The sequence below is a fragment of the Macaca thibetana genome, chromosome 11 (genome assembly GCF_024542745.1).
Source record: "Macaca thibetana thibetana isolate TM-01 chromosome 11, ASM2454274v1, whole genome shotgun sequence".
Taxonomy (NCBI): Eukaryota; Metazoa; Chordata; class Mammalia; order Primates; family Cercopithecidae; genus Macaca; species Macaca thibetana.
Window position 1 is genome coordinate 18,680,325 of NC_065588.1, and position 21,714 is coordinate 18,702,038.

The following is a 21,714-nucleotide window of genomic DNA, read 5'->3' on the forward strand; positions in this document are numbered from 1 at the left end:
TATGTAGTATGTGCCAAACTTCAATTGGCAATAAATCAAACATTACTGGCTCATAGCCAGGGAGCCTTCAGTGCAAAACCCAAGAGAATATATTTCAATAAATGAAGTGATATGATTGCTTTTAAGTGGCACAGAAAGTTGAATGTGTGGTGAACCCCAGGAGGAAAGTTTTATGTTGGTCTAGATACTAAATTGGGATCAAAATTAACGGGAACTGAAATGACATAAGTTAATTTGACATTAAATTCTTGCCTGCTAGCACTTGTTGATTTTAGTAGTTTGAGTTATTTTTTCTTTTTAAATAAAAAAGTAAATATGGGTCATTTCAGTCTTCATCATTAATCCCATTGGAAAAAGAGAGAAAAGGTAGTAACAGGTTTATAAGCACGTAGGAAAGAGGGAACAGAGAGGGAGATAAAGGCAAAAAGTAAGAATATGCCAGTCTTCCAGTTTATTTGGCCAATTATTCAGCCAAGCCATGCAACAAGGTCTCAGAGTGAATTTTTGGTGAATTTTCACTGTCTATTTTGGAGGATAATGAGTAGTGTGCCCGTACTTTTGCTTTGTCCTGTCACCTCAAGAGTTAGTGGTCCCACAACACTGTACTTTTGATGAAGGGGAAAAAAGAAAACACAAAATCTTATCTTGGCAGGATTTTCTGTGTAAAATTTAGAAAGTGTTTTCAAAACCAAAATTCTTACTTGTTTAAAAGGATATAACTATCCTTCCCCTTTGAACATATGCAATCCCCTTAACCAATACATGACCATCACCACTTTATCATTTCTTATTATTATCGGAAATTATTTTCTCTGAAAACCTTTTAACTATCTTTAAAATAATTTGAGAAATCACTGATTTAAAGTCTAATCAATCATATGGATGCTATTTATACTCCTAATCAAGAAGCTCTTGGTATTCTAACTGCATATCGGTGCATAAATTTATGACACAGCAAATAATGTTTCACTTAGAAAGAGTTCTCTCTTGGCTAAGTTTGAAATTTGAATAAACATTCATCCAGCCTGTCTTTGCCGACTTTGAATCTGAGACATCGCACGTGGATAATAAATTGAAAATTATTATCAAGGAACAGCATTCCAAGCAGCACCTCTAATTTGATGGTTGAAGCTTCTGTAATTATCTAAAGGGAAGTTCTCATTTAAAAACATTTTGTATCAGAAACACGAGGTACTTTTAGTGCTAATAAAACCATTAAAACCACTCTATGTCAGGATAGAAATGTATCCAAGGAAAAAAGTGACATGTACTATATTTGACTGCTTTTAATGGAATTCAAGGAAAAACCCAGGGTCTATCATTTTGTTTTTAACAGGCTGGAGATGATCTTCGTCAGGATATGCTTGTTCTGCAGATTATTCAAGTGATGGACAACATTTGGCTGCAAGAAGGCTTGGATATGCAAATGATCATTTATAGATGTCTATCCACAGGAAAAGACCAAGGTCAGTATAGATTAGAAAGTGCATTGGCTCACATTATTTATTTCGTACATTGACTGGTAGTAGGCTACAAAACTTTCTCCAGCTTTCGTTTCAAACTACAAGTTTGAAAATCCAAAGAACTGTACACATTCTTCTTCTTTAAAAAGAATTATTTTCAAAAATGATAAGCCGACAGAATTTATACAAAGCATAATATGCTTTTAGGTATTAATTAGGACCTTCACAATCCAAATGTTAACTGTGATTTTCTTTTAGGTGTCTTTTATAGTTTCATTAATAACTTACTGTTATTTTTCTCATTTTGTAATATAAAGCCTACTCATTTTTAAAAGAATACAATTGTTACTTATTAACACAAAATACACATTTTCAAGTGCTGAAAGGAATTCTGGAAATTCTAAACACATTGTAAACCTTAATTTAATTTCTAAAAGACTTTTGAGTAGATAAAGTATCAACAGTCAATGTTGGTCACACATGTAAATGTTGGACATATATCAGCATTTCTTTTCCTTTATAAAAGGCAAGAAATCAATATGAAAATATAATTATACTTATGCACATTTTCAATGAAAATAATGTCAATAGATCACCCAAATTATCACTAAAACATCTGAGGTAGAAGTTGCACTTAATTACAATAATGCCAAACTAAAGAAACAACAATATCTAAGATATCTTATAATTTTTTTTACATATAACCATTGCCACTTAGAATTTTATTAAATTAATTGGTGTGAATTATAGCAGATACATGTGCATAAACAAGGGATGAAATCATAGAACTGGAGAGGGGATCTAGACCATGTAGTCATTTTTTTCTTTTTTTAATTCAAGCATAGCTACAATTTAAACCTGTCATCACAAGAGAACTGTCATGCCATGGATCCTCACTTCCTGAAGTCCCACCAGCAGTCTCAATACCCCAGTCAACACTTGAGATTTTAGATGCTAAGTGTAAAAACACCTCCAAATTCACTTGCCACTTAATACCTTACAATGACTGCATTACAAGTCATACTAGCCAATTAATTTGATTCTGATAACAGGGCTACTACTTCCATGCCACGTGTCCCACTCTAAATACTTTCTAAATCTCTAGTTACTACAACAGTCATTTACCCTTGGTACCATGAGATTGTTATTCCTTGCATTTTACCCTACTTTTTCTCACGTAAGTGACCAAATGCTTTCCTGTTCTAAAATGCTGAAATAGAATAATGCTACATAATCCAAGCTGAGATATTTGATGTTACATGAATCACCTTTTCTCTAGAAATTGAATAGATTACTGATCCCAGTGGAATTTTTAAATTTCATCTCATTTCTATTTATAATTATAGAATGTAACCAAGGCTGAATCTTTTAGTTAATAAAATAATTCAGCAGAAATAACTATAGACTTATCCAAAGTTGCAGATGTCGCAAGACAAAGAAGTTATTTTTCTCCTCTGTCTACCAACAAACAACCTCTAATAGCTGTAAGATTTCAGAGGGCATTATACTGTCAAAATAATTCTTCAAGAAAAATAGAGATCATTAAAACAAGTGTCATTTTTAGAAGATTAGGTTGCATTTTTAATCAGGTTCCAAGGCTTATTGAATACCTACTTTTCTCAAGAAATGTCACAACTTTAGATGGGAAATGCATGCTAAAATGAGCTAAATAGAGTTGTGCCCTTGATGAGAGTAAACTCCAGTTTCCATAACTTTATCAATATCATTGTTGAGTATCATTCTCATGGTCACTTTGTATGTAATGTCCTAGGAGTTCTGGGAGAAATTTTCAGGGCAAATAAAAATTCTTCAGAATTTATTTTATCATTGGTTCTCCAACTTTGATGAACATAAAAATTACATAGGGGGATGGGAAGAGTAGATGCAACCTACCCCCAACCAGGTGTACTAAATCAGACTTCCCTGGAGGTGGAGGAGGGGCTCAAAGGTTGATTGCAAAAAGACGCTTGGATGTTTCTTATGCACCCTTGTCTGAAAGACACCACCTCGTATAACACCACCTTGAGTAATTTTATCCCTAAGAGCCTTGCTACTTGAAGTGTGAACCACAGACCCACAGCAATGACATCACCTAGGAACTTGGTAGAAATGCAGAATCTCAGGCCGCACCCCGCCATACTCAATTAGAACATTTTAACAAAATCCCCAAATGTATTTGTCCATTTTCACACTGCTATAAAGAAACACCTGGACTGGGTAATTAATAAAGGAAAGAGGTTTAATTGGCTCACAGTTCCACATGGCTAGGGAGGCCTCAGGAAACTTACATTCATGGCGGAAGGTGAAGCGGAAGCAAGGGCCTTCTTCACAAGGCAGCAGGAAAAAAAGGGGGAGAAGGGGGAACTGCTAAACACGAATAAAATCATCAAATCTTGTGAGAACTCACTCACTATCATGAGAAGAGCATGGGGGAAAACTGCCCCCATGATCCGATCCCCTCCCACCAGGTCCCTCCCTCCACATGTGGGGATTACGGGGATTATAATTTGAGATGAGATTTGACTGGGGACACAGAGCTAAACCATTAAACCACCGAGTTATCTGTATGTGCATTAAATTTTGAGAAATATTGCATTAAAGGACTATAAGAATGAAACCACACATATTACTCTATGTGCACAGAATGATGTTCAAAGAATTTAAATAGTGTATGATATACACTAGCTTAAAATGCATAAAATGTAATTTATGATTTCAATTAATGAGCAGAATTTAGCCACCATGATTGCTATAAATTAGGTACAAGGTTTTCTGGATAGTCAGCAATTCAAGGCTTGTGATCAGTGACTTGGGATTTAGCAAGCATTAACTCCCTAAAAATCAACGTAGTTGGAAAAGTAATTGACATTGCTGCAGAAAAGTATCTAAAAAGGTGCAGTCATCTAAGTCCTAATTTTGGGCATGGTCAAAGGTAAAATGGCATTGAAACACTCAGCAACCACGTAGAAAGTGACTGCCTTTAGGAAGTATTAAATAGAGAAACTGGAAAAATGAGGAGGGAAATTTTCAGAATTAAAAAGCATCACCTACTGACATTAAATGTTTTAAACCTGCTATCTCCCTTGACACACATGAGAAAACCTGGGCAACAGCTGAATACTGTTAGGGGAGAAGGGAGAAGTGTCATGATACTATGGATATTCCCAGGACTTGTCTCTGGGATGTGAAGTTTCCTTCTGATCCACAAATGTAGATGGCCAATGATCACAACAGGACTATCAGATGTTAAGAGAAATTAAGGCTGCAAACTAGCTGCAACTGACCAAATTCAGCAGCATTAAGTCTTTTGTTTATCACCACCATAATCTACTTTAATGTTGTTTAATTTGAATGTTTTTAAGGTAGATCATTAAATGGTCAATTTAAAAACTCAACCATCTCTCTGTTCTTGTAGTTATATTTGTGTCCCTGGTCTCTCTGGGAATTTGAGTTTGCAACTCTTGCAATTGTCAAGACTATGGAAATCAGAAACTCTAGACTTTAATTTATTTTAATGACTTTATAATACATTGCACGTTGTTTTGTAGACATTATCCCTGAGAGAGCTTTAAGTACTGGATCTACATTGCTGTTCTGTACAGTATAAAAATCAGAAGGTTTGCAAATATTTACATTCCAATAACCTTAGGGGCACAAAAAATTTTAATTTTTTAAAAAAAATTAAATTTAATTTAAAAAAGCCTTGATGGATACATGGCCAGCAGAGCAAAGTTCCTATTTAAGTTCAATCAATATATGATCCCTTTTTAAAAAATTACTATTGTAGTTTCTCTTTAATATTGACTGAGAAGGAAGGAGCAGGTAGCTCTCTATATGTTCACTGCTGAGTTAATCTGTTCACTCCCGGAAATGTAACATTTAACTGTGAAGCTTTTTTTAACCTGAACATTGATTTTTATAATATATATGCAATGTTTGTTATGGAGAGTGCATTTGGCTCCCTTAAGTTGTAAATATGTTTGTTATCCAAGCTTAAATGTCCTCCCTTAAACTGTAAATGAGTGCACCAGCCATGTGATAATTAATTAACTACTCTGTTGACGCAGTGGGGTCTCCGTTCATCATCAAGATTGGCTTGCTACCATAGCTCTAGAAAAAATATTAAAGCTGCTTCTGTTAAATCTGATCCAAACGCAAGTAGCCTCATTGTTCTCCAGGATTTTAGGAAGAATTAGAGATGCATCTAGATAAGCCTCCTCCAGAAAAGAAAATTTGGAAAGGAAAGGGGTAACCCAGTAGTGCTAGAAGCTATTGTTGTTATATTTCCTAAGGCTCCCTCATCCTGTGATGAAGGAATTGTCTCTGTAACCTTTTTTCTGTCTACCAGGATTGGTGCAGATGGTACCTGATGCTGTGACCCTAGCAAAGATTCATCGCCATTCTGGACTGATAGGACCATTGAAAGAAAACACAATAAAAAAGTGGTTCAGTCAGCACAACCACTTAAAGACAGATTATGAAAAGGTTTGTCCTGCTGCAGATCATTTTAAATAATGTACTTAAATAAGAATATACTCTGGTTCATTAGATATTCTGATTTGTAGAAAAGTAAATTAAGTGCATTTTGAGTTCTACGTCAATCATCAGCCCAGTAATAATGACCCAGCTTAAGTGATGTATTAACTACATAAAAGTTTCTGTATTTTATTTAGTTTCTGGGTGAAAATCCTGGTCATCAATAAAGATTTTTTTTAGCTCAGAGGCCATCCTGACATCAGTCTCACCCTAGAAACAACACCCCTTGAAGTTACCTCTTTTAATCTCCAATTGCTATAAATATCCCTGCTTTTCTTTGCAATACATTTCTTCCACTGTTCTCTACTTTTTCATCTCCCATTTTCTTAATGGTTTGCAAAATGCAAAATAGAGTTTATGTATATCATAATTTTACAAAATGTACCATTTTATTTGACCGCAAACATTTTTTCTCAACGTTTACTTCATTCTGGTATCTGGCTTGCAGTGTACAGTTGTGTAGGTTCTGCCCTATATTAGGGATCTTGGCTAAGGAGATGAATGTGGCTAGAAGCAGGCCTTGTTCCACTTGCCAAGCTATGATCTAGTATAGCTGGGTCCACCCAGAGGCATGAGCACCTAAATGCTAATTCATGCAAAAATGCACCAGTAGATTTGGTCGGTCCTATCCTGTGGACTGAAATCCCCTTATTTTGAGAAATTCCTCAGACCTGGTAAGCTGGGATGATTGGTCACCCTACCTATGATAAAAAGGCCATGATAAAAAGGACCCCAGAGTTCATCTATTCCACACTTTCATAATATTATGTTGGAGCAAAATACAAGTTTAACGACCAAATAATAAATAATTAGATAAAATTACCTGGAAATCTATGTTTTAGCTGTTCCCAAAATTATAACTTCAGTTTTGCATTAATCCTTGTGGTTACGTTGTTTGAGATGTTTCCAAATACATCACTCTTCACAACCACCATATGAAGGACATATTTTATTATTTTCACTTTCTAAGTGAAGAACATTTGGATTGACAAATTAAGTGACTTGCCTAGGCATGTGGAAGACCTGGAACTGAGGCACCCTAGCACGCAGCCTGGTGACCTAGCCTTCACTGCATCAAGGCAGCCCCTCCATGCTAGGAGACCATAACCTTGTCCCAACCAGTCATTCATGGTTACACCACCAAGTTGATGAAATAATGTATACCCAGGAGACCATTTTGGAAACAAAGTGTATTTTTGGAAAGAAACCTCTGTTCATTAGAGAAACATAAGCACAAATTGACTTAATGATAATCTGCTTCCACCCACACAGGCATTCACTGATGTATATGTACTATACCAAACAGTTTCAGACATCAACTACGTTGATGACCTATTTGTAAAAATACACATGAAATGTTACACATTTCTCAGTATAGCTTTCTCTGTCTTCCAAAATTTCAAATATTCAACAACTGATATTTTAAAAGTCCTCTGGGAATAGGCAATATTGGGCCGTATTGTTCCTCCTTCTTTTACTTTGAAAAAAAAATCATTCACTATTGTATATTTGAAGTATCAAAAAATCACACTAGGAAACTTCTCTAGTGAACCATGAAAATAAACTCCATCTGAATGAAGGTGATCTTCTCCCCAGTTTCAATGCAAACATTTATCTATTAGAGACTAAAGAACAATTGTTTCATATTTTTCTGTAGCAGATCAAGAATCAGCTGCTTAACTGTACCCTTCTGTCCACTGAGATGTAGAAATTTGTCCTGATTATGTAATTTTGCTTTTTATCATTTACTTTTTATGATTACCTCTGATGCTAATGCATTTGCTCATTTTTTGTTGTTATTTTTGTATGATTGTTTTTCAATGGATTAGGCCTTAAGGAACTTTTTCTACTCCTGTGCTGGCTGGTGTGTGGTAACATTCATCCTGGGAGTATGTGACCGTCACAATGATAATATCATGCTGACAAAGTCGGGCCACATGTTTCATATTGACTTTGGAAAATTCCTAGGTCATGCACAAACATTTGGAGGGATAAAAAGGTCAGTGCGCAAATGTTTATTACAGTAATTAAGCAATGTCCTAAGCAATATGTATAACATGTAATTGCATAGAAGCCCTGCTGATGACTTGCTCCCATCTCTCAAATCCCCCAAGGTAATATAAACATAATAATATATCTAATAAGATTGAAGAAAAGTTTTAAAGTAGATTTTTAATGCAACAAATTTGATTTCCTCAAATTGGTAGTAGACTAAACCGGTCTTTCCCCATGAGAAGCAACTAATCCTGTTTTAGTCTGAGTCGTCTGAAATAATATTTTTTGTTTCCTTATGAAACTTGAATGGACAATGAAGTATGAATTGATGATCTCAAAACATCTGATATATTGCTTATAGCAAATCACCACTGGTCTATACATATTCATACTAGCTTACTTCCCACACTGAACTAACTAGCCTTCCATCATTCCACAGATATTTAGGGAATACCTACTATTCAAGGATACAACAGTAAACAAGACAGATACAAACCCTTTCCAGTAGGGGTGGCAGACATTAAATAAGTTTACAAGCAAAGAAATGACACAGAAAATGGGAAGTTATTTTAGAAAAGTAAAGCAGAGAAATGGAATAGAAAGTAACTGGAGTAGGGATACTATTTTAAAGAGGCATCTTGGAAGACATGACAGAGAGCTGTGTCCCCACGACCACCTCATGGAGATCCATGAGAAGAGTATTCCAGAAAGAAAGGATAGCACATATAATAGCAGTGAGCACAGAAATAAGCATGGCATGTTCCAGCGACGAGAAGACCTGCAGTCTGGAGATGGGGTGGAGAGGGGCGGGCAGTAGGAGGTAAAGGTGAAGAGTTTGGTGGAGGCCCAATCAGGTAGGGCACAGAGGGCATATAGAGTATGGCTCTTATTTTTTAAGTTCAGGAGAAACTTTGCGATTTCAGTGGTTTTCAAAAGCTTTCTTTTGATACCTTGTGTAATGGAGACCAGTGAAGAGACTACTGCAATAAAGTGAGACCAGTAAAGGCAGAAGTAGTAAAAACGGACAGATTCAGAATATATTTTGAAGACAGAGTCACAGGATCTGTTAACTGATTGGACTTGGTTATGATTAATGAACTGGGGGAGAGGCGCAGAAGGTCAGAGAAGAAAAGAAAACATTCAAGGATGATGCCTAGATTGTTTTATCTTAGCAAATGACTAAATAATTATATTATTTACTGAAATAAGGAATACTGACAGATGAATAGGTTTTGTTTCATTTTATTTGAGCTGAAAGTACAGAAATCAAAGATTGAACACTAAAAGTCTTTAAAAACATATTTCATATGAAGGTAGAAATAGGATGAAACCATTCCAAAGACTCATTAGTCCATTTTGCCTGAGAACAGCCCCTCAATATAAGAAATAATAATATTTCTTACAAGATAATGTGATTGAATTTATACCAGATGGCCATGACCTGGCATTAAAAAGGCATCATAAACTACATGATGTATACAAATGGATTATTTTACTTTTTGTTACTTTCAATATATTGCTTTCTTTAATAAATAGCCTCGAAAAATTCACCACATATTCATTCACTTCTTTTTCTTTTTTTCTTTTTCTTTTTTTTTTTTTTTTTTTTTTTTTTTTTTTTGAGATAGAGTCTCACTCTGTCACCCAAGCTAGAGTGCAGTGGCACAATCTTGGCTCATTGCAACCTCCACCTCCTGGGCTGAAGTGATTCTCCTGCCTCAGCCTCCCAAGTAGCTGGGACTACAGGAGTGAGCCACCATGCCTGGCTAATTTTTGTATTTTTAGTAGAGATGGGGTTTCACCATGTTGGCCAGGCTGGTCTCGAACTCCTGGCCTCAAGTGATCCTCCTGCCTTGGCCTCCCAAACTGCAGAGATTAGAGGCGTGAGCCACTGTGCCTGACCTTCATTCACTCCTTAAATGTCCACTGGGAATGGTCTGTGTGCCAAGGACTGTGATAAACATTGGAGATACAAAGAATTAATATGCATTTACCATGTCAGTTAGGGATACTCTTTCAAGTACTGCAAATACAGACACATAAATGATTATTATAAAATGTTATAAGGGTAGAGATAGAGAAACGTACAGACCATGAGAACGTCATAGAGGAGAGATACCTAGCTTATGAGGGACAAACTCAATTAACATACTTGAGTATCTATAAAATTTATTCATGTAACACTTTTTTCCTGAACTCCACCTTTTTCTAAAAAAATTCAAAGATTCAGTTTGGACAACTTTTTTTTAACTTTTGATGTATTGTACACTGGCAATTTGGGGTACCCTTATTCATTTGTTCCTCTGGCTTCTGTATGGTTCATGTGAGTGGTTTAAAATGAAAAAAGGTATTTCAGCTCTACAGAATAAGTTCCAGTTGGGAGACAAAAAAAAGTAAAGAAAAGATTATTAACACAGTGTGGTAAGTTCACACACCAGGCTCTGTAGAGAATATCAAGTTCCAGTTTGGTTGCTTGTTGATGCTAGAGCAGCTACTGCTACTTCTAGAGTTTGGCAATTTTAAACCTTTCTTAGGCAGCATCATAGGTAAATTAAAAATGTGCCCAGCATACAGCCACAGTTATAATTGGTTCTTAATATTTTCTGCTGAATTAAGCAGCCAATAAAACAATCATCAGCCATTCAATAATTATTGATTGGATGAATGAAAATGAATTTGCCACTGTCTTCCTTTGAGCATATTAGTTATTAACCACCAGCTGAGGAGGCCAACTGCAGCTCCATGATCCATATGGATTATTGTTTCCAAGATTTTATGTCCATTGGTGGCTCCCGTAAGGCTCATCAGCAGTGTCTCCTTGGATTACTTTCTCAATGCTGATACTTTTTCCCTGAGTTTGTTTAATGGTAAAACTGAACTGTACCTATTACACTATCTTTTGAATTGTAGGAAGCACCTAACATTTCTCTTCCTAAGCTCTTTCAGTTGTTTCTGGAATTCACTGAACGTTGTTTTGTAGGACAGTTAACTTCTTCCATCCTAGGTTCATTGAATATTCTTATTGTTTTTTAGGTACACAAAAGTCCTTTTACAAGTCTTATAGGTCCTATAAGTAGGACCTTTGTATTCCCCTAGGATAAATGAACATTCTTATTTGTCCCACATTTATTACATTACGGACCCTGTTTTTAGAGAGAAACCTAGCCCACGCCTAGTTTCTGTACACATACTCAGATGTATTAACCCACTTATGCCAGAGGTTGCAAAATTTTTTTGTGAAAAATCAGACCTTGGCAATGACCTTGAGCAGTATGATATAAATAACTCCCACAAGCTTAGCGTTCCAGGAATGGAACACTAGGCATAAATGGGTTTAATAACAGCACCCCCCCATAATATATAAAACTAGATTTATAAATCATGACCTAGGACTGTCATAACATCCCATACTCTGACAAGATCATATAATGCTCCAATACCAACCAACAATAACCCTAGGTCATAGTCTTTAATGTAAAATGCTGCACTCACTGGAAGCATAGAGTTTATATGTACAGATACATGTGTTTCTCCTATTGTCTATTTCTTAAAAACATGGGAGGGAAAAGCATTTGTATAACTTTTTATGGTTTACACAATATTATTATTATTGCTTTTTAATTTTTATTTATTTATTTATTTTGAGATAGTGTCTCTGTCACCTAGGCTGGAGTGCAATGGCACAATCTCGGCTCACTGCAATCTCCACCTCCCTGGTTCAAGCAGTTCCCCTGCCTCAGCCTCCCGAGTAGCTGTAATTACATGCCACTATGCCCAGCTGGTTTTTTTGTAATTTTAGTAAAGACAGGGTTTCACCGTGTTGGTCAGACTGGTCTCAAACTCCTGACCTCAGGCAATTCGCCTGCCTTGGCCTCAAAGTGCTGGGATTACAGGCGTGAGCCACTGCGCCTGGCTACAAAATATTATTAACATATATTAACTAATTCATTGTGTATTAACTAACACAGCAAAGAGGTGATATTCTTATAAGAAGGATTTTGAGGAAAAAAACTGATTTCTCACTGGGCTGCTACCCTTTTATACTCATGCTTACATCACCATTCCAGATCATCTCACACTAAGCATCCGTGTTACTCTGTTTAGGGTATGTTACAGACATTGAGCTTTCCTGGTTCTTGAATTAAATTGAGTCAGCCAAGCCACTCTGTCATTTGGAATCTATGCCCAGGTGTCACTGAACTATTCCTCTGAATTCAGTTCTCCAGGAATCTGGAATTTCTATTTCGATGCTCAGACCAACTCTGAGGCTCCCCAAAATTTTCAAACTTCTAAGAGAGAAAAAAAAATCTTAGTTATGATTATGAAGGATTTCACATCCTGCATATAAACAAACTATCCGTTGTTATTGACTTTAGTTGTGAGACTAGACAAAGAGATTTTATACCATCAGATTAAATCAAAGAACAACTGAGGTATTACTTAATGATTCTGGGGAAAATTTGACTAATGTTTATAATGGAAGCGATGAGGAATTTCTCCAGCTCTCTGAAACCAATTGTTTTTTTTTTTTTTTCAACTATTGCCTAATTATTATCTTCTTTTTGGAGGGACAGGGTCTTACTCTGTCGCTAAGGCTGGAGTGCAGTGGCACAATCATGGCTCACTGCAACCTTTACCTCCCTGGACTCAGGCGATCCTCCCACCTCAACTTCCCAAGTAGCTGGGACCAGAGGCATGCACCACCACACCCGGCTAACTTTTTTATTTTTTTGTAGAGATAGGGTCTCATCATGTTGCCCAGGCTGGTCTTCAACTCTAGGCTCAAGCAATTTGGACCTCAGCCCAAAATGCTGGAATTATAGGCATGTGCCACAGTGCATGACCTATCTTCATTTTTTAATTTTATTTCACCAAGATACAAATTAAAGTGGTTAGCAAATTATGCATTCACAATTTTGCACTCAATTCCACTATAACAATGATTTCTACTGAGTAATTTTTCATTACATAAAAGATTTCACTGTAGCAATAAACTCAAAATTTCAACTCAATAATTTCTTGACAATTACATGCTCTTATAAAGCAGGATAAATTGAGAAAAGTATTTATTACTGATGTTTGTTGCTCTCTTAACTCTGTATTTCATACTTTTATTTTTTAGACTAGACTGTGTTTTCATATTCTATAAGGCCTTTCGCTTTGCTAATGCTAGCCTTGCATTAAGAAAAGCTAGCCTAGCTTTCTTTCTAGATAATTTTAAAGGGCAATATGACCAGTGTTTAAGGTCAGGTATGCTGGAGACAGACTATGTGTTTTTGTTTTGTTTTTATTTATTTTTGTTTTTGAAAAATATTATTTATGTTATTTATGATTGATCATAATTGTTTGTGTTTATGGGATACAATGTGATGAAATCAGACTAGTTAACATATCCACCACCTTGCTTACTTATCACTTTTTTATGGTGAGACATTTGAAATTTACTGTTATTTTTAAATTTATAATAAATTACTATTAACTGTAGTCAGCTGATGGACAATAGATCTAAAAGTCTATTCCTACTGTCTATCTGAAACTTTATACCCTTTGATCAACAGCTCCTCATTCCCCCCAACTCCTCACTCTCTAAGACTCTGATAATCACCATTCTGCTCTTATGAATCAAACTTTATTAGATTTTGCATGTATGTGAGATCATGTGATTTTTTTGTGGTTGGCTTATTTCACTTAGCATAATGCTCTCTGGATTCATTCATGTTGTCATAAATGACAGAATTTCCCACCATTAAAACTACATAGTATTTTATTGTGTGTACGTACTACATTTTCTTTATCTCTTCATCCATTGATGGACATTTATTTGTTCCCATATCTTAGCTATTTTGAACAATACTGCAAAGAATATGAGAGTGAAGACATTCTTGCAACATATTTATTTCCATTCTTTTGAATAAATACCCAGAAGCAAGATTATTCGGTCATACAGTAGTTCTATTTTTAGTTTCTAGAGGAAACTACATACTGTCTTCCATAATTGCTGTACTAATTTATATTCCCACAAACATTGCATAATTTCCCTTTTCTCCAAATCCCTCCAATACTTAATCTTTCATGTTTTTGATAAACCCATTCTAACAGATGTGAGGTGGTTTTTCAATGTGGCTTTAATCGCATTTCCTTGATAATTAGTGATGCTTAGCTGTTTATGTACTTATTGGCCATTTATGTCTTCTTTTGAGAAATGTCTGTTTAGGTTCTTTGCTCATTTTTTAATCAGTTTATTTGTTTTCTTGTTATTAAGTTACTTGAGTATTTCTTATATATTTTTGATATCAACCCATTATCAGACAAATGGTTTGCAAACATTTTCTCCCATTCTATGGGCCAGCTCTTCAGTTTGCTAATTGTTTCCTTTACTGAGTGGAAGTGTTTTAGTTTGATGCCTTCCATTTGTCTACTTTTGCTTTTGTTGCATTTGCTTTTGGGGTCTTATCCAAAAATAAAATTTCTAAGACCAATGTCATGGAGATTTCCCCTTACGTTTTCTTCTAGCAGTTTTATAGTTTCAAGTCTTATATTTAAGTATTTTCTCCATTTTGAGCTATTTTTTTGTGGGTGATGTAAGCTAAGGTCCTAATTTTATTCTTCATGCGAATATCCAGTTTATAAAACACAATTTATTGAAAGACTGTCTTCTTCCCATCATGTGTTCTTGCCACCTTTGTCAAAAACAAGTTGACCATAAATGCATGGGTTTATTTCTCAGTTTTCTATCTTGTTCCCTTGTGTTCAATGTGTCTATTTTTATGCCAGGACCATGCTGTTTTGATTACAATCACTTTATAATATGTCTTGAAGTTGGGTAGTATGATTCCTCTAGCTTTGTTCTTTTTGCTCAAGATTGTTTTGGCTGCTTGGGATCTGTTGTGGTTGCATAATAAGGATTGTTTGTCCATTTGTGTGAAAAAAATGACATCGGAGTTCTACAGGAGTTGCACTGAATCTGTGGATTGCTTTGGGTAATATGGAAATTTTAAAAATATTAATTCTTCCAATCCATGAACACAGAAAATCTTTTCATTTAAATTTTTTCAATTTCTTTCATCCGTGTTTTACAGTATTCACTATACAAGTCCTTTACCTCCTTGGTTAAATTTTCACCTAAATATTTGACTTTTTGTTGCCACTATAAATGGGATTTTCTTTTTTTTTTTTCCAGATAGTTCATTATTAATATATAGAAATGCTACTGATTTTTGTATGTTTGTTTTGTGTCTTACAACTTTACTGAATTCCTTTATCAGTTCTAACAGTTCTTTAGTGGAGTCTTTAGGATTTTCTATATATATATATCATGTCATTAGCAAATAGAAACAATTTCACTTCTTCCTTTCCTACTAGGATGCCTTTGATTTTCTTTTTGCCTTGCCTAACTGCTGTGGTGAGGACTTCCAGTACTATGCTGAAAAGAAGTGGTAAGAATGGACATCCTTGTTCTGTCTCTGATCTTAGAGGAAAAGCTTTCAACTTTTCACCATTGAGAATAAAGTTAGCTATGGGTTTGTCATATATGGCCTTTATTGTCCTGAGGTACATATCCTTTATACCTAAACTGTTGAGCGTTTTATCATGAAGGTATGTTACATTTTGTCACATGATTTTTCTGCATCCAGTGAGATGATGACGTTATTTTTATCCTTCATTTCATAAATTTAGTGTATCATATTTATTAATTAGGGTATGTTGAACCATCCTGGGATCCCAGGGTAAATCCTTCTTGACCATGGTGAATGATTCTTTTAATTTTTTCTGGAATTCAGCATTCTAATAATATTTTCTTGAGTATTTTTGCATCTACGTTAATTAGAAAGATTGGCCTATAATTTTCTTTTCTTGTAGTATGCTTTTCTGGGTTTGATATCAAGATAAAGCTAGTCTCATAAAATGAGTTTGAAAGAATTTCTTCTATTTCAATTTTGTGGAAGAGTTTGAAAAGGATTAGTATTAGGTTTGGGTTTTTTTGTTTGTTTGTTTAATGTTTGATAGAATTCAGGAGTAAAGCTGTCCAGTTGTAGGCTTTTCTTTGATGAGAGACTTTTTATTACTGATCCAATCTCCTTACTCATTATTGGGCTATTCAGATTTTCTCTTTCTTTCTGATTCAGTCTTGGTAGGTTATATGTGTCTAGGAATTTATCTAATTCTTTGAGGTTATCCAATTTTTTTGCATGTAATTGCTCATCCCATTTTTTAATGATCCTTTCTATTTCAGTAGTATCACCTATAATGTCTCCTGTTTCACTTTTGATTCATTTATTTGAATAGTCTTTCTTTTTTTCCTAGTCTAGTAAACAGTTTGTATTACAGAGTACAAACCGTCTAGTAAATGGTTTGTATTTTGTATTTTGTCTATCTTTTCAAAAAAACAACTGTGTTATTTTTTTCTATTTTTTTTTTTTTAGTACTTATTTCATTAATTTCTGCTCTGGTCTTTGTTATCTCCTTTCATTTGCCAGCTTTGAACTCTTAAGGTAGTTCTTCTGTCTCTAGATTTTTGAGGTGTTTTGTTACATTGTTTATTTGTGATTTTTCTTCTGTTTTGACATAGACATTTATTGCTATTAATTTCCCACTTGGAACTGCTTTTGCTGCATGCAATACGCTTTAGTCTGTTTTGCTTTTATTTTTGTCTCCAGGTATTTTTTATATTTTCTGTGACCCATTGGTTGTTTATGAGCATGTTGTTTGATTTCCACATATTTGAGTATTTTCCAAAGTTCTCCAGTAGTTGATTTCTAGTTTTACAGCACTGTGATCCAAAAACATACTTAATATAATTTCAATCACCTTGAATTTGTTACGTTTTCTTTTGTGACTTTACATGATCTATCCTGGAGAATGTTTCATGTGCACCTGAGAAGAATGGGTATCCTGTGCTATTGGATGGAATGTTTTGTATATGTTGTTAGGTCTAGTTGGTCTAAAGTATAATCTATGTCCGATATTTCTTTATTGATTTTATTTCAATCCCTGAACATACGATCCTTATACTGTTTTGTTTTCTTTGAATTCTTTCTTTAATGCTTAATAGTTTTTATTGCAGAGATCTTTCACCTCCTTGGTTACATTTATTTCTATTTTACTTTTTTGTAGCCATTGTAAAAGGGATTGCCTTTTTGATGTCTTTTTCAAGTAGTTCTCTACTGATGTATAGAATTGCTACTAATCTCATGTGTTGATTTTGTATCCTGCAACTTTATTGAATTCGTTTATTTGTTTTGGTAAATTTTTTGTGAAATCTTTAGTATTTCTCTATACATGATCATGTCATCTGCAAACATGGATAATTTGACGTCCTGCTTTCCTATTTAAATATTCTTTATTTCTTTCTCTTGCCAAATTGCTCTGAGTAGGACTTCCAATACTATGTTGAATAAAAGTGGTTACAGAGGGCATCCTTGTCTTCTTGTTCCAGATCTTAGAGGAATAATTTTAACTTTTCCTCATTTTTTATGATGTTAGCTGTGGGTTTGTCACATACTGACTTTATAATGTTGAGGTATTTTCCTTTTATGCCTAATTTGTTGAGAGTTTTTATCATGAAGGATGTTAAATTTTATCAAATACTTTTTCTATAACTCTTGAAGCAATTATATGATTTATGTCCTTGATTCTGTTCATGTGATGCATCACACCTATTTATTTGCAGTTGAATCATCCTTGCATCCTGGTATAAATCCCACTTGATCACGGTGACTGATCTTTTTAACGTGTTGTTGAATTGGTTTGCTAGTAATTTGTTGGGGATTTTTGCTTCTATGCTCATGAGACCTGTGGTTTTCTTTTTTGTTGTATGCTTCTCTGATATTGGTACTAGTGTAATGCTGGCCTCATAAAATGAGTTTGGAATGATTCTCAGTTTTTTTGTTTTTTTTTTTTTTTTTTTTTTTTTTGGAAGAGTTTGGTAAGAATTTGTATTAGTTTTTTTTTCAAATACCAGAATTCAGCAGTAAAACCATCAGGCTCTGGACTTTCCTTTGATGGGAGAGTCTTTATTACTACTTCAGTCTTGTTACTCATGATTAGTTTGTTCAGGTTTTCTATTTCTTCATGATTTAATCTTAGCATGTTGTGTGTATCCAGTAATTTACCTATTTCTGCTGGATTTTCCAGTTTGTTGGCATATAATTGCCCATAATAGTCTCTTCTGAGCCTTTGTATTTCTATTAGTTGTAATGGCCCTTTTTAAAATCTTTGATTTTACTTGTCTTTTCTCCTTTTTCTTAGTCTAGCTAACTGTTCGTTAATTTTATTTATTTTTTTAAAGAACCAACTAATATTTGTCATTGAACTTGTGTATTTGTTTTAATTTCTCATTTATTTCTGTTCTGATCTTTGTTGTTTCTTTCCTTCCACTAATTTGGGGTTTCATTTGTTCCTGTTTTTCTAGTTCCATGAGGTATAACATTAGGGTTTTTTTTTAATATATTTCTATTTTGTTGATGTATGCATTTATTGATACCAATTTCCCTCATAGAACTGCTTTTGCTATATCCCACAGATTCTAGTATATTGTGTTTCCATTTCCACTTGCCTCAAGGATATTTAAAATTTTCTATTTATTTCCTCAAAAAATGTTTAGTCTTTATACTAAATATATAAATGGCTTGCACACCATAATTATAGTATTACATTATTCTGACTTTGTCTGTCTACTTACTTATATCAGTGATTTTAATACATTCAGGTGTTTTCTTGTTACAGGTTAGCATTCTTTTCATTCAGAATGAATAACTCCCTTTAGCATTTCATGTAAGACCTGGTGTTAATGAATTCCCTCAGTTTTCATTTTTCTAGAAAAGTCTTTTATCTCTTCATGATGTTTTAAGAATAGCTTTGCTGAATACTCTATTATTGACTGATTTTTTTTTTTTCATTCAGCATTTTGAATATGTTATCCTGCTTTCCCTGCCCTGCAGGGTTTCTGCTGTGAAACCCACTGAAAGTTGGATTGAGGCTCGGCTAAAAATGTGTTTCTTTTCTCTTGCTGCTTTCAGCATTCTTTCTTTGTCTTTAAATTTTGATAATTTGATTATAATGTGTCTTGGGGAATTTCTCCCTAGTTTAAATTTGATTGGTGACCTCTGGGTTTCCTCTACCTGAACAATGTCATAGATTTTGAAAATTTTCAGACATTATATCCTTAAATATGATTCCTAGGCCTTTTTCTCTCTCCTCCTTTTTGGGAATTATTATTATGTGGAGGTTAGTTTGCTTGATGGTGTCCCATAATTCTCATAGGCCCTTTTCACTCTTTTTTTCTTTTTGCTTCTCTGATTGGGTAATTTCATGTATTTGGTCTTGAAGCTCACTGACTTTTGTGTGATCAAGTCTGTTGTTTATGTTTTCTGATGAGTTTTTCAGTGCAGTTGTTATGCTTTTTTCTTTCCTATTTGGTTTTTTATTAATTGTTCCTCTGTCTTTGTCAAATTTTTAAATTTTATTTCTGGATGGTTTCCCAAATTTTATATATACATTTTAAACATTTTTCTTGTTTTTTGCTGAATTCCTTTAAGATTATTCTGAATTCTTTATCAAACATTTTATAGAACTTCAATTTTTCTGTGTCCATTACTGGAACTTTGTTGATGTTGTTTTTCTATTTTCTTTGCTTTTCCTTTTTTTTTTTTTTTTTTTTTTTTGACAGTGTCAACTATCCGTAAGTTTTCACAATCCTTGCATATTTTCATTGATGCTCACACGTTTGAGGAGTTGGCCATGTCTTCCAGCTTTTGCAGGTGATCTTTGGTGGTTTGGTACTTAACATTAGAACATAATCATTTGTCTGCCATTGCTTTCCATTCTGGGGAAGACTTATCATGAGTACCGGAAATAAAATATTGCACAAGACCTAATTTGCTGCCTTGCCATTGTTTCTCAGTCTGGGGAACACTTACAATGAGCACCAAAACTTAAGCCACAGCAGAAATTAAATATGATATTGATTCTTCCTATCCATGAGGATGGGATGTTTTTCCATTTGTTTGTGTCTTCTTTTATTTCCTTGAGCACTGGTTTGTAGTTTTCCTTGAAGAGGTCCTTCACATCCCTTGTTAACTGTATTCCTAGGTATTTCATTCTCTTTGTAGTAATTGTGAATGGGAGTAAATTCATGATTTGAGTCTCTGTTTGTCTATTGTTGATGTATAGGAATGCATGTGATTTTTGCATATTGATTTTGTATCCTGAGACTTTGCTGAAGTTGCTTATCAGCTTAAGGAGTTTTGGGGCTAAGACAATAGGGTTTTTTAAATATAGAATCATGTCGCCTGCAAACAGAGACAATTTGACTTCCTCTCTTCCTATTTGAATACATTTTATTTCTTTCTCTTGCCTGATTGCCCTGGCCAGAACTTCCAATACTATATTGAATAGGAGTGGTGAAAGAGGGCATCCTTATCTTGTGCTGGTTTCCAAAGGAACGCTTCCAGCTTTCACCCATTCAGTATGATATTGGGTGTGGGTCTGTCATAAATAGCTTATTATTTTGAGATATGTTCCATCAATACCAAGTTTATTGGGAGTTTTTAACATGAACGGATGTTGAATTTTATCAAAGACCTTTTCTCCATCTTTTGAGATAACCATGTGGTTTTTGTCATTGATTCTGTTTATGTGATGGATTACGTTTATTGATTTGTGTATGTTGAACCAGCCTTGCACCCCAGGGATGAAGCCGTCTTGACTGTGGTGGATAAGCTTTTTGATGTGCAGCTGGATTTGGTTTGCCAATATTTTATTGAGGAGTTTCACAATGATGTTCATCAGGGATATTGGCCTGAAGTTTTCTTTTTTTGTTGTGTCTCTGCCAGGTTTTGGTATCAGGATGATGCTGACCTCAGACAATGAGTTAGGGAGGAGTCCCACCTTCTCAATTGTTTGGAATAGTTTCAGAAGGAATGGTACCATCTTCTCTTTGTACCTCTGGTAGAATTTGGCTATGAATCTGTCTGGTCCTGGGCTTTTTTTGGTTGGTAGGCTGTTAATTACTGCCTCAATTTCTGAGCTTGTTCTTGGTATATTGAGGGACTTGACTTCTTCTTGGTTTAGTATTGGGAGGGTGTATGTGTCCAGGAATTTATCTATTTCTTCTAAATTTTCTAGTGTATTTGCATAGAGGTGTTCATAGTATTCTCTGATGGTAGTTTGTATTTCTGTGGGGTCAGTGTTGATACCCCCTTTATCACTTTTTATTGTGTCTATTTGATTCTTCTCTCTTTTCTTCTTTATTATTCTAAATAGCCATCTATCTATTTTGTTAATTTTTTCAAAAAACAAGCTCCTGGATTCATTTTTTTTGGAGGTTTTTTGTGTCTCTATCACCTTCAATTCTGCTCTGATCTTAGTTAATTCTTGTCTCTGCTAGCTTTTTGATTAGTTTGCTCTTGCTTCTCTAGCACTTTTTTTTTTTTTTAATTCTTTTTTTTTTTCCTCTAGCACTTTTAATTGTGATGTGAGAGTGTTGATGTGAGATATTTCCAGTTTCTGATGTGGACATTTAGTGCTTTAAATTTCCCTCTTAACACTGCTTTAGCTGTGTCCCGGATATTCTGATACGTTGTCTCTCTGTTCTCATTGGTTTCAAAGAACTTCTTGATTTCTGCCTTAATTTCACTATTTACCCAGGAGTCATTCAGGAGCAGGTTGCTCAATTTCTATGTTATTGTGTGGTTCTGAGTGAGTTTCTTAATCCTGACTT

The 21,714-nt window shown here is 34.7% G+C and overlaps 1 protein-coding gene across 4 annotated transcripts in view; it reads left to right on the forward strand.

Annotated features, from left to right (window-relative positions):
- The window catches only part of PIK3C2G (phosphatidylinositol-4-phosphate 3-kinase catalytic subunit type 2 gamma), a 424,274-nt gene that overhangs the window by 263,242 nt on the left and 139,318 nt on the right, over positions 1–21,714 (forward strand). For all 4 annotated transcript variants that reach the window (XM_050750052.1, XM_050750054.1, XM_050750055.1 and 1 more), the window contains 3 exons: positions 1,337–1,466; positions 5,812–5,948; positions 7,829–7,998. In XM_050750052.1, the coding sequence (XP_050606009.1) occupies positions 1,337–1,466; positions 5,812–5,948; positions 7,829–7,998 (437 nt within the window). The remainder of the gene's footprint in view (positions 1–1,336; positions 1,467–5,811; positions 5,949–7,828; positions 7,999–21,714) is intronic.